The following is a 13076-nucleotide window of genomic DNA, read 5'->3' as shown; positions in this document are numbered from 1 at the left end:
AGTGCTTGGGCTGGGCCTGCAGGACCTGGGGCAGGACCAGGTGCAGTGACAAAATCCAAAATCCCAGGATCCCAGTGCTGACATCCTGTCCCAGGAGGCCACAAAGCCCCCCTGTCCAACAGCATCCTCCTCCCAGAGTCTGGGCAGCTGCAGCTGTGCCCACCCCAGTGACCCTCAAACCTGGGAGCACCTGGGTTCTTCAGGACCCTTGCAAGGATGCTCCAACCACAGACTCCCAGACAAGGAAGCAAAGCCTTCTGCTGCCCCCACGTGTTGCTTGCTCATTATTGTTGCCACACACCAGTAAAGACCTGGGAACACTATTGGGAAGTGTGAAAGAGGAGCTAGCACAGCTATGCAGCTCTGGAGGTCAAGGATCTTGCTTTGGAAGGCTCTTCTGTTCCTTCTCTTCCTCCCTCAAGCTCAGGGTGTTCCTTGTACTCAAAAAGCTGCAAAATCAGATTGGGCCTGTTTAGAAATGAGATGATCTGGAGGCAGCAATGCACAGAGGTGTCCTGGTCCCACCCAGGACGTGTGTGAGCCCTGGGAGCTGGCCAGTGATGCCGAGTGATATCAGATACGGCACAGAGCATCCAGGAGTCTTGGCTCAGGCCACGAGGAGCACAGAGCAAGAGACAGCTCTTGGCAGGCTCAGCTCACATGATAAGGTCATTGGAAAGACAAGTGATGCTTTCATCAACCTGCCTCTCCCCAGAATCAGCACCAGCTCAAGCAAGGGCTCTCTCTGTGCTCCTGTAATATTCCGTACTCCGTGTAGTGCCAAGGACAAAAGCTTTCTCCCAAATAGGTTGAACCTGCTTTTCCCAACCAGTGTCCCAGCCCCCAACTCCCATCCTTCCTGGCCCTGTCAGGTTCCAGTTTTGAACCACTGAACAGCCCCTCTTGGAAAGGTAATTTTCTCTCAGGATCAGTGGCACCTCTCAAGCTGAAGGGAGAGCAGGCTGTAGTTGCTGGCTCTCTGCTGCTTCCCAGCAGTTACAATTAGGGATCTTGTGGGTTTGTCCTTTGTTGGGGTAGCACATGCTAACTATTCTGGAGAGCATCAATCCCAAAAGCTGCCTGAGGCCTGGGCTGACAGGTTGGTAGTAGCAGCCAAGCTCTCTCATGGAACCAGTCTGTGGCTGGGGGAGGTCCCAGAGCAGTGTTTCTGACCATCCCTAGCACAGCTCCTTGGAATGGTAGGGCTGGCACTTTGCCATGCTTTCACCGAGAGCCTTTTTGGAATGGCACCATGAAGAGATGGGCCATGGAGCAATTCCTCAGCTCAGATTGTCCACAGACTGCCCTGGACACTGCCTGGAGCTCTCTGAGAATGTCTGAAGGGAGCAGCACTCGCTGGCAGGGCTTATGTGCTCTGGCAATTGGGGATTGCAAACACATGCTTCAGCTATGCAAGAAATCCTTGACTTGTTCTGAATGCAATTCTGCCTGGGTTTCTTCCCAGGAACATTCCTGTTCTTCACAATTTACCAGTTGCAGGAAGGGAGAAGGGGGAGGAGGGGTTTTAGGAGTAAGGGAGAGGAAAGGGAATAAATCTCATGGTAATTTCCCTCGCCAAATTTCTCCAGAAGGACAGGGTGTGGAGCATGGACTCCAGAGTCTGGGACAATCCCAATAAAATATGAATTACAAAATTAAAACCACTTTTAATTAGTCATTTGTTTTTATAGAAAGAATAAGTCTGTTCTTCTGGAGTAATTCAGTGCCTGCTGTCACACACACCAGGCAGCCCCTGCCAAATGGAGCTGTGTGATAGAAGGCAAGCCCAGAATGAGGGCTCTGAGCAGAGACACCTTATCTCCTCCAGGAGACAGCAGTGCCATTCAGATCTGCATTCTGCTTCCCCAGATAAAAGTGCCACTCCTGAGTCACTGCATACGTGAGAGAGTTTCAAATGTAGTCCCCGTAGGTGGGAGTAATTTGATGTCTGAGATGAATGATGAAGCTGGGCCTTTATTGTCACACCTGCTCTGTTCCAGACAGGAGAGGAAGCATGAGAGGGTGGAGGCAGGAGCTGTTTCTGTCCTGGGAGAAGCCAGAGGTGGAGGGTACCCATCTCCTCACACCCTGACTCCAGGTGACAAATCCCTCTTCTCATGGAGGGACACAGTGGCTGTCACCTGCTGCTGGGGCTGGGGTCACACTGCAGTGGGTGGAGGAAGGCTCTACCCAGGCTGGCCCTGAGCAGAGAAGGTGTCACACAGGCTCTGTGCTCCTTTCCAGGTGTCACCACCTGAACCATCAGCTCCTTCCTGCAGCCTGAGACCCTTCCAGGACAGTCAGTTACAGGACTTGTGCTCTGTGGCACTCTGGGACCTGCCAAGCTACACAAGCTCCAAGGGGAGAAAGCCTTAAAAGAGGCAAGGTGGAACCTGATGCTACCAAACTTGCACTCTGAGTAACCTCCTCAGCTCAATTAACTCTATTAAGTATTTACCTATAATTAATTTAATTTAGTTGAGTTTTTCTCCCCTGTGTTGGGTGCCTACTGTATCAACCTCTTAAAATCATGGCTGTGTGTATAATTCAATCAAATGTACCTGCAGCACCCACATAAACTGAGTCATTTCAGGTACCAGGGAGAGGTTTATTTTGTTCTATTTGGCTCGTGCTTCTGACTTAACACAGGGCTGACTCCACTAAAATTGGTTTTGCTGCATTAGTCCAAAGCCAGAGCAGAGCCCAGCTTTTATTCATTATTTGCAAGAGAGACATCATAATTTCAATAATGCCATGTCCAGAGTATGAGTGGGGTTTGCTCCAGCTGCCTTCCCAGTCTCTCACACTAGGGAACAATGAAATGAAGGTAAAAAGGAATATTCATCTTTTTCTCTTTTTGTGTGTATAATTCAGAAATACCAGCAGATTCCTATTGCCTCACAGTGCTGTAGAGGAGCCTTTCCCAGATACCTGCTAAACTAAACAGGAGTGATTGGTTGATGTTAAGGAGATGCTCAAGAAGTTTTTCCTGAAGTTCCTCTTTTCCCAAGGGTGGAGAGCAGCCTGTCACTGAGTGAGAGATTTTATTGCACAGCTTAGAATGCAGCTGAAAGAGAAGCAGAGAACAACACAGGGAATGTGTGTCTGACACTTCTCACACTTCTCAAGTGAGCCTGAAGAAAGAGGGACAAATCCCAAGTGATGAGGAAAACTGCAATTCTGGGTGTGAGCAAGAGCTCCCAGGAATCGCAGGGACACAGGAGAAGAGCCCTCTTCTAGATTATTTGGAGATTCCCAGCCAAGACCTTCATGAAAGTTTTGATTCTTTATCACAGGGATTACTCTGGGAAGCTGCTGGCATGGATGTGAATTCCAGCTGGTGCCCAGCACCATGGACACACTGCTCTTTGGATTGAGTGCAAATGAGCAGACTCAGCTCTGTCACGCTCTGTGTTGATCTAAGTCAGGGCAGGAGGATTCTTCCTGAAATTCAGGGCACAAATGACCCTTGTGTTGCTTGAGTGTAGATAATAACTGAACCACTGAGCTCTCAGACAGACTCTGCTTGTTTGGGGCTGTGCAGCTCTCACAATCTGTCTGCTAACTACAAAAATATTCCAATTATTTGGAATGATGACATCACCCATGCAATTGACCCAGATCTAACATCAGCACTCCCACAAAACAGTTATTTCTTGTTCAACACTATCGAGGACAGTAATCCAGCCCAGACTGAGCCCTGGCAGCAAAGTCTGGTTGATTCCCCCACATTTCCAGCATTTCCTCAGCAGTTTATTTTCCAGGTTCCACAGGTTACCCTGAGTAACCTGGATCTGTTTGACAAAACATGATTAGTGCTTGTAACTTTTGAACCTCGGTAGTCACAGAGGGGCTCCAAGTGGCTCAAGAAAGGTATTTTGGCACCTTTCATCTACTCCCCATTCTTGTGAAGCCCTCACCAGCAGACTAAACCCATCCTTTGTTGGGCCAGAAAGCTGCCCAAGCCCAAAGTCATCTGTTCTGGGATGATCTGGCCCGGGGATGGAGGGAAGGAAATCCTGTGACCTGCTGGGAGATGGGGAGCTGGCTCAGCCACAGTCCTGCCTGGCCACTCTCCCAGCACCCTTCCATCCCTGCCAAAATCCCTCAGCCCCATGAAGGTGTGTGGACAGGTAAGAACTGTGAAGAACAGCTGTTGCTTAAAGAAATTCTTGATGCGTGAGGAGCCTTCTTTCCTCTCAGCGTGTCACATTTAGCAGCTGATGTTGTATCTAATCCAGGGGTGGCCAGAGCTGGAGGGGAAATGCCTTCCCCTCTTGCCTGCAGCACTGGGGTGCACAGGGGAAGGCAGAGGGATGGCCAATGGCTGCACTCAGCTTTAATTTCACTTAAAAGCAGCTTTGTCCATCACCTTTAGGGCACAGAGCAGCCAGACCCCGGGCTGAGCCTACCCCAGGCTGTCCCTGCAGGAGATTTTCACCCTGTGGGCACCTCAGGGAGTGCCTGCTTAATTCTGACAGCTGGCAAGGAGGACATCATTTCTCCTGTCCCTGCACCCCAGAAAAGCTTTGAATGTGGAACTTGCTGGCAGTGTGGCCTGAGCTTGTTTTTTAAACATCAGCCATGAGTCAGGGTGGGCCAAGGCAAACACTGCAGTGTGGAGCACAGCTGGTCAGCTCTGCAGACGCAGTGTGGTGGAGAAATACAGACACATTGTAAAACGGACATATTGTAATAGTGACACATTGTAATACTGACATATCTGTTATTACATGTTGACAATATAATAACTGAGATGTTACTGTAACACAGGGCTCTGCAGGTGTGTGAGAGGACCCCTTGTACGGCTGTGTGGCATGTCCTGGGGCAGTGACACCTCGCCCATGGCCGTACAGGTGTGTGATGTCACCTGTTGTTCAGGTGTGTGACATCACCCGCCGTTCAGGTGTGTGAGCTGACCCATTGTACAGGTGTGGTACATGGCCCGGGGCAGTGGCACCTCACCCGGGGCTCTGCAGGTGTGTGAAGTCCCTTGTTCAGGTGTGTGGCCTGATATCTGTTCAGGTGTGTGATGTCCCTTGTTCAGGTGTGTGACCCGATCTCTGTTCAGGTGTGTGACCCGATCTCTGTTCAGGTGTGTGACCTGTCCCTTCTCGGGTGTGTGACCCGCTCCCCCCGAGCGCTCCGGGCTCGGTCCCGGCCCGGGTGCCGCGGTCCCTTTAAGCGAGGCCCCGCCCCTGCCCGGCCCGGCCCCGCCCGCTCATCCCCTCCCTCCCCACCGCCCTTCCCGGGCTCCCATTGGCCGGGCCGCGCTGAGGTCCCGCCTCCCGGCGCCGCCAGCCAATGGGAGGAGCGCTGGGCGAGACCGTGGCCAGGTTGGTGCGGGGCCGATGGCGGCGGGTCCGTAAGGGGAGCGCTGGGGGGGGTGGGAAACGGGACGGACGGCCTGGGGGCAGCGGGAACCCTGGGGGGAGCGGGGACGCTGTGGGGAGCGGGACACTCTGAGGGGAGCGGGACAGCCTGAGGGCAGCGGGAACCCTGGGGGGAGCGGGGACGCTGTGGGGAGCGGGACACTCTGAGGGGAGCGGGGACACTCTGAGGGGAGCGGGAACCCTGTGGGGAGCGGGGCAGCCTGAGGGGAGCGGGACAGCCTGAGGGGAGCGGGACCGCCTGAGGGGAGCGGGATCCTGTGAAACGCTGAGGAGAGCGGAGCCCCTGGGGCAACGAGACAGCCGGAGGGGAGCGGGGCACTCTGAGGGGATCCGGACTCTCGAGTGCTGGGGCGCTGGGGTCACCTGCAGCGCTGAGGGCAGCGGGACCCCCGAGGTGCCGCGGGCAGCGGGGCGCCCTGAGCGCTGAAGGCTCTCCCGAAATGCCGAGGGGACCGGGTCCCTTGAGGCGTGGGGGTGCCCCTGAAGTGCTGACGGGGCCAGAGGCGCTCGGGCAGAGCTGGGCAGCCCTGGGGAGCCGTGCGGGCGAGGCCGGGGGCCCACTGCCTGGTCCTGCCTGTTGAACGCCCTCGGCACAGCTGAGCCCAGCCCGCAGCTCTGGGTGCCGTGCCCGGGGCCGAGGAAATGCCATTAAATCCTACTGGTTTCACCTGAAAAACCCCTTAGGGGTAGATGGGGAACGTTAAGGTCACGGATCCATAACAGTGTGGGGTTTTCTTACCTATACCTCATCCTGACAACAAATTGTTTGTGGAGCTGAGGATCGAAGGAGAAAAAAAAAAAAACAACCCGAACTTGCAGCTGTAGGCTGAGCAATAATTAAAGTGCTCAGGCAGGTTGTAATCTTTATGCAATAAAATGAAGCCTTGTTATTCGGGTTGAAGTTAAGTGTAGCATGAGCTGTCCTTATTTAAAAAAAAAAAAAAAAGTGCTCTTCCAAGAACTTAGAATGTGGATTCGTAAAGTGTAGAGAGGTAAGGACTTAGGAAAAGGAAAACTTTTCTCAGTTTTTAATGTCTGTTAGTAGACCTGATGTATGTTTTGACCGTAATTAAAGACAGTTTACTCAGAGCATTTTTTTGCTTTTTGAATGAATCTATAGAATGTAGCAATTAAAATGTTGAGCAACATAGTTATAAGGTGGTTTGTTCACAGGTAGACCAAAAACAAATTTAGAAAAAAATTACTGATTGTTGCAGTTTGAGTACATGGCTTTTCTAATATTGCTGGTAGAATAACACTTCTGAATTTGCCCCTTTGTGTGGTGAGCGTTCACGCCTGCCAGCTTTCTGTGCATTCTGTGAATTTTTCATGCTGAGAGCTAAACACTGCTCTTGAGAAAGCTGAAAGTGTCTGGGTTTTGTTCCAGGTGCTGCTGCTGTGAAAGATGAGGCTGAATGAGAGCCGGACAAGACCCTTCCAGGCTCCTGCCTCTGTGCACACCTTCCCGGGCAGGCAGGTGTTCGTGTTCCCCAATGGCCGCTCCGACTCGGAGGAGTCCTCGGAGGAGGAGCTCAACGTGATGGAACTGCGGCCCAGGGGCAAGGAGCAGGCGCGGGGCAGCGGCCGGGCCCGGCTGGGGGACGTGGTGCTGCTGGAGAGGGAGCTCACGCAGGAGGACAGCCTCAACAAGCTGGCCCTGCAGTACGGCTGCAAGGTGAGGCTGTGCCCGGGGTGAGCCATGCCGGGGCTGCAGCGGCTCCAGAAGCTGGCCTGTGATCTGCTGCTTCTGTGTATTGTGTGAATGGTCACTGTCCAGGTAAAACTGGAGAAAGGTAAAAATAACCCCTGACAAACACAAAAAGGAGTTGTTCAGCCAACAGCCTGGCAAGATGTTGTCAGCCTCACACCCTGCCTGACCTGCTTCCCTGTTTAATTTTGGTGACTAAGTGCAGGTTGTACTAAGTTATTTCAGTGAGGGCAAACATTAGGGAGCCGAGTGTAGAAATTAGGGCCAGGGCTCTGCTCTCAAGGAACATTGGAGTTTTTGAAGCAAATTGAGCAGTACAAAGAAACACCACAGTTATGGGTGAGGTTTTTTGTTTATTTTTTGAAAGGTATGAGCTTACATTTTACAAGGAAGGTCTGAGTCTAACGGGTGCATGTGGAGAGGTGCCAAAGTTCAGTCCCAAAGTCCAGGTGTCTGTGTGTGGGTTTTGGTTGTTTGCTGTCATCCCAAAGCGTGCACAGTTCAGGTGCCTGTGGGCAAGAGGGAGGGCATGTACACAGTGAGATTTCTGAGCTGGAACAACTACACAGCACATTTTCTTTGTTCCAAAAAAGAGCAAAACTGCTGGAGAGTTTAATTACCTGTACCGAACATTAGAAGCCTCCCGTTGTTCGGCAGTTGGAGCTGTATTTTTAGAGCCCCCTTTATCTGCAAGCTGGACTGTGATTTCAGAGTTCCACGATGAAACAATTGGCTGGTGACCACAGCAGGGATAATGATATAGCTCTGGCTCCAGTGCTGCCCTGCCAGTGCAGTCTGTCTTGCTTAACCACACAGCAGCTGTGTGGTGCAGCTGAGGCAAGAGGCCTTAGAGGGATTGCAGCAATTCCTCCCCTCCCATGCCCTTAGAAACAAAAACAAAACAGAAAAAGACACCATTGTAGGTACTGCTGACGAGCCCGATGCATGTGGCGAAGCGAGTCTGGTAGGACTTGAATAGGGCTTGATTGGCCCCAGGAGAGCTGAGCTTTGGTTGGGTTTGGAGCTGTGTGCTGCTCTCAGCAGCACCTGAGCAGACTCACAGCAGTTGGGTGAACTCAGAGGAGGGAGATTCTGAACAGTTCTTTGGTTTATGGTGTGAAGACTCCTGCTGTGCCTCTGCACTGTCACTCAGAGGGCCCAGTTCTGTCCCCGCTGAGGCTGCTCCTCTGCTGCCTCACTCCTGGAGCCTTCCAGCCCCTCTGGAGGCTGCTGGGCCTGCCCAGGGGAAAAGCAAGCTGATGGAAGGGACCACATCCTCCCACAGGACAAAAACTGTCCTGCTGCCTCCCTCCCTTCCAGAAACTTCTGACGTGTTCCAGTTAAACTGAACAGGTACAGAAATCCTTATTGTAGGAGATTTGTATGTTTGTCTCTTTAAAGACTGGCATGGCGGTTTTCGTGTGTTTTATTTTATTTGCACAATTAAACAGCTCCTGAAAGGTCACCAGGATAGCAGTGAGAACAGTAACCACAGAGATGTAGGCAAATACGTGTAAAAATCCAGGATGAACTTCTCCTTGAAATCAATGAGAACTTGACATTGGTTTCAGAATCTGCTTGGGGAGGGGATAGTAAGACAGTACAACAAATAACTCTGCGTATGTGCCACAGATAAGTTGGCAGAGATGCAAAGCACTTCAAAATTCTCATTTTTACTCTTGACCATTTATAGTCCTGGCTTGCTTTTGGCATTGTTCTTCAGCTGGGACAAGAGGAGCTCACTGCAGCCAAAAAAATGAGTACAGAAAATAAGCCTAAATGCTTGTGCAGCCCAGTCTCTCGCATGCTTCCCATCAGCTTTGTTTGTTGTTTCTGTGTGAGTGCTGCTCCACTTTCTGTTTCTAGAGTCTTAGCACCACACTGCAGTATTTGATTGCAGACACCACGGGGGATATTTACTGTCCCAGTAATTTGTTTTCATTGGAACAAATCCAGAAATTGAAGCAGCACCTCAGTTAGGATGCTCTGGGTGAGATTGTTATTTCATAACTAAGAAATTTTGCAGGGTTTAGTCCAGAGTTGACACTGGGGCTGGCTGTGAGGAGCTCAAAGCCGCGACTGAGGATTCCTTTTGCCTCAGGGTCCCCAGATCAGATTCTGGATTAAATGTGCCATTTTCAGAGTTCTCAGGCTTTGCAGAGTTAACATGCGTTTCAGGCCTCCATCTCCTCTCCTCTCTACCTCTGAGCTTAGGAAGTAAAGTGGTTTTTTTTCTCTTTTAGTTCCCCAGTTTCCTTGGCAGCCTCAAGCGTGTGAGTGTGCAGTGAATGCAGGTTATGCTGTGATTTCTGAAGAGGACAGCACAGTCCCTGTACTGTGTCTCTGTGCTGTGATGGATGAGAAGTGCTTTACCTGTTTGTGTTGCTTTTCTCTTTGCTTTGGCTCTCGCTGTTTTATTTTGTGCCCTCCAGCCTTTTCCTCAAGGTTCTTTCACATCTCCTTGGCTGCAGCAGAGAGCTCCTGGCACACACTAACATCATGTTCCTTTCCTTTGGCAGAGGGTTTAGTGCAACTGAGAAGTTGCTGTGCTTGCTGGGTGGCTGTGAGTGGCCACTGGATTAAGCATCTTCTCTTAGTTAATGTTAAATAAGAGTTGCTGCCTTGCCTTTGTCTTTTGCACTGGCACTGCCCGTCCGTGTCTGATGCTGCACGTGTGGCTGCTTCTCACTGCTCTTCTGCTGCTGGCTGGGGACACAGCTCACAGACAGGAGCCCTACACAGGAACCACGAAAGGTGTGACAGGAGCACAGAGGTGATTGTCCTTCAGCAGGACATGCTGAGGAGGAATGGGCTGGATGAGCTGCTGTCCTGCAGAAGAGAGGTGTTCCTTGAGCAGAGGATGCTCATGCAGGACATGCTCACCTGCTCTCCAGGCTGTGCCCTTGCTCTCAGAACTGCTGTGCTCCCACAATGGAGCTCTGATCACTCTGAAATAACTTCCTGAGCAGGAGATGCTCACACTGGTGTTGTGCTCTCACCTTAAGCACTCATGTGTAAGGTATGAAAATAGTTTTTAAAAGGATCTGTTCGTTAAAAAGATTCTTCTTGCCTTAACTGAGAGAAGGGCAAAGAAAGCAAAGAGAAGGAAAAGCAGTATGGAGCAAAATACAGCAGGTACAAGAGGTGGAGGTTGTAGGCTGCTTTAACAGGGGATTGCCTCTGTCCTGCAGGAACTGGAGCACCCTTGGAACTGCTGGGGAATCTCAGAACATCAAACCTCTTGCATTCAGGGCCTGCTTTTATTCCCTGAGAGCTCCTTGCACACTGGTTTTGTAGCTGCTTCCTGCCTCACTCCTGGGCTGTCCTGCCCTCACTGTTTGTGTCCTTTCTGGATTCCTTAGGTTGCGGATATCAAACGCGTCAATAACTTCATCCGGGAGCAGGACCTGTACGCGCTGAAGTCCATCAAGATCCCGGTGCGGCCGCACGGGCTGCTCACGGAGAGCGCCGGGGCGCTGCGGCCGCCCGCGGCGGGGCCCGCCCAGCCCGGCCTGACGCGCGTGGAGCCGCCGGAGCCCGACCCCGGCGCGGGCGGCTCCGCCGGCGGCCAGCGGCTCCGTGAGTACTTCAGGGGCATCGACCAGAGCATCCAGGACGCCGTGCAGGTGGAGGTGCAGCTGAATGCGGAGTACGGCGGGGAGGCGCTGAAGAGGCCCCTGCCCGAGGCAGGGAAGCGGGACGCTGGGAACGGTGCGGACTGCGGAATCCAGTGGTGGAACGCCGTGTTCATTATGCTCCTGATAGGAATCGTCCTGCCGGTGTTCTATATCATCTATTTTAAAACACAAGCCCTGGTGGCCCACACCTCTAACATGACAAACTCAAATGCTTCAACAGCTGGATAGGAAGGGAAATTACCACCAGGCTCAGTTGTAGGAAAAAAAAACCCTAAGGTGAAAGGGCAGCCCACTTCAACCTCTCCAGCAGTATTGATGGCCCTTACGCTCGTGACTGACTCAAGTGCAGCCAAGGGGATACAACTATACAGAGGATTTTTATTTTTATAAGTAGCTGATGATGTAATCCTGAATTTGACTGAAAATGAGGTGATGTGATTTTGATGGAAAGACAAGGATGCTTTGTTGCTTACGGAGATCATCACCCAAGTGGCCTCTGTTGAGGGAAAGTATTTTGTAGCAATTTACTCATTATGGTTGCTTCAGGTATTTCTTAATGCCGTGTCTAGAAGCAAATTGCTGCTGAGCTAGAGAGTGCAGTATTAATGTGGTTGGAAAGTTAGGGGTTGTTTGCATTTTAAGGAAACTTTTTGCTGGAATAGAAGCAGGGGGTGCTTCTTTTCAGGGGTGTCATTTTTGTCTCTTGCAGGCCATGGTAGTTTTGGCCTCTTTGACCCAAATGATGCCTTCTGGGGCTCTAAGCTGGGTGTGCCAGGGCACAGTGACGCTGCCAGCACCCCACCTTGTCACCCCCCTGAGCAAACCTTTGAGCTGTGTTCAGTTCGGATGCATCAGGCCCACCCCGGGAAGGGTAAGCCCAGACCTCTTCACCTCAGTGAAATCCTTCAGAGATGGCTCCTGAGGTCAGAGATCTCAGTGCACATCCGTGCTGTCCCAGGGTGCTGCTCAGCCCTGCAGGGCCCCAGGTGGGCAGGGGGTGTTGGATGAGGACAGCAGAGCACGAAAGAGGAGTCACAGGCACTTCTCAAGGACTCATTTGCTGGCAGGAGGTCTAGTCAGTATTATTTGCTAAAAAATACTAATACTAGTCTATAGTGGTGCTTCTCAGACACCCAGGCTCAGTCATGGAATTACTTCCTCGTGTGCAGCCTGAGTGGGAGTGCTGAGCTGGGTGCAGGTTGCAAGGTCCAGGACAGAAGTCCAAGAAGAAAGAAGGGTGAAGCCTTTCCAGGAGAGGACTCTGAAGCTGCTGATTGTGGCAGGTTTCTGTGAACTGGCCACATGCACTGAAAAGCTTTGCAGGCCAGTGGAGGCATCAGTGAGCCCCAGGGCTGCGTTCCTCAGGGCCGCTCAGCGAACACTACCTGCTGCAAGGGAGCAGCAAGGGAGGCCCCGGGAGCTTTGCTAAAGAGAAGAACTTGCCTCAGAAATTTGATTCAGCAAATTCTGGGCCTGTGGGCAGAGGTGAAGGCTTTTCTGGAACCAACCACTAAATGTGTGGGCAGGTGCTGTTGGTGCTGCACTGAGGGCAGCGCTGGTGGGCAGGTGCAGGAAGCTGCTGTTCGTTGTCCCCACCTGGGCCCAGCCCCATTTGCAGCTTCCGAGCTGCCAGCAGCACCTCGGGGCTTTTCCAGCTTCCCCAGGCAGCCCGAGGCTGGCTGGGGCAGAGCAGGGCCTGGAGAGGGGCTGTGGCACAAGCACCTGCTGCTGTGCAGCTGTGGCCTCAGCCTGGCAGTGTCTGCCTGGACAGGGAGGACTGAAGTGTCTCCAGCAAGGTGAGGACCCCACCCCACACAGGCACAACCATGTGCTGCTACAATGAGAACCTGTGCTCCCTGCAGCTCTCAAAAGTGGGAATCTAATTTTATAAATGAACACTCCAAAGTATCTTATACTGAACAAAAATTTGTATTTTTCTTCTGTGAAGATCTGTATCTCTTTGTTCTGGGGAGGGGGTGGTTCTTACATTTTTAAATAAAGCCACATGAAATAAAAGCACAAGGGGCAGAGCTTGTGCTTTATTTGCTATCACACAGCTGAGCACCTGCCCTAGGAAGAGGGGCCCCTTGCAGCCTCACCTCAGCCCCTGCAGTGAGCGGGAGTGGGAGCAGCAGGAGGAGCAGGAGAGGCAGGACTGGCCTTGGGCTCTCCACTCTCAATGGACCCTGGCCATCTGCCCATTTCTCCATGTTTTATAGAAAGGTTCTTCGTGGACATCAGTCCATGGGTGCAGTGGCAAGTGCGTGTGTCTGAATGAAAATCCTCATGGCTGCAGTTAAAAACCAGCAGCTCACACCTGGACTGACACCCCGAGGG

At 52.0% G+C, this 13076-nt stretch overlaps 1 protein-coding gene across 1 annotated transcript; it reads left to right on the top strand.

The window, feature by feature from the left end:
* Window positions 1-5324: 5324 nt before the first annotated feature.
* On the top strand, window positions 5325-12761 carry LYSMD4 (LysM domain containing 4). The gene is made up of 3 exons (XM_021552598.4): window positions 5325-5361; window positions 6781-7068; window positions 10464-12761. Exons 2-3 carry the CDS (start codon window positions 6799-6801, stop codon window positions 10965-10967), a joined length of 774 nt encoding a protein of 257 aa, XP_021408273.2. The 5' UTR covers window positions 5325-5361; window positions 6781-6798; the 3' UTR covers window positions 10968-12761.
* Window positions 12762-13076: the final 315 nt, after the last annotated feature.

Source organism: Lonchura striata, chromosome 10 (genome assembly GCF_050655825.1).
Source record: "Lonchura striata isolate lonStrDom1 chromosome 10, ASM5065582v1, whole genome shotgun sequence".
Classification (NCBI taxonomy): Eukaryota; Metazoa; Chordata; class Aves; order Passeriformes; family Estrildidae; genus Lonchura; species Lonchura striata.
This window is presented reverse-complemented; position numbering and strand designations above follow the sequence as displayed.

What these genes read in the sequence shown, in the direction of transcription:
- LYSMD4 (XM_021552598.4), top strand. Translation starts at nt 6,799, where the DNA reads ATGAGGCTGAATGAGAGCCGGACAAGACCCTTCCAGGCTCCTGCCTCT. An exon ending in CCCTGCAGTACGGCTGCAAG is followed by an intron (nt 7,069 to 10,463) that starts GTGAGGCTGTGC and finishes TGGATTCCTTAG; the next exon opens with GTTGCGGATATCAAACGCGT.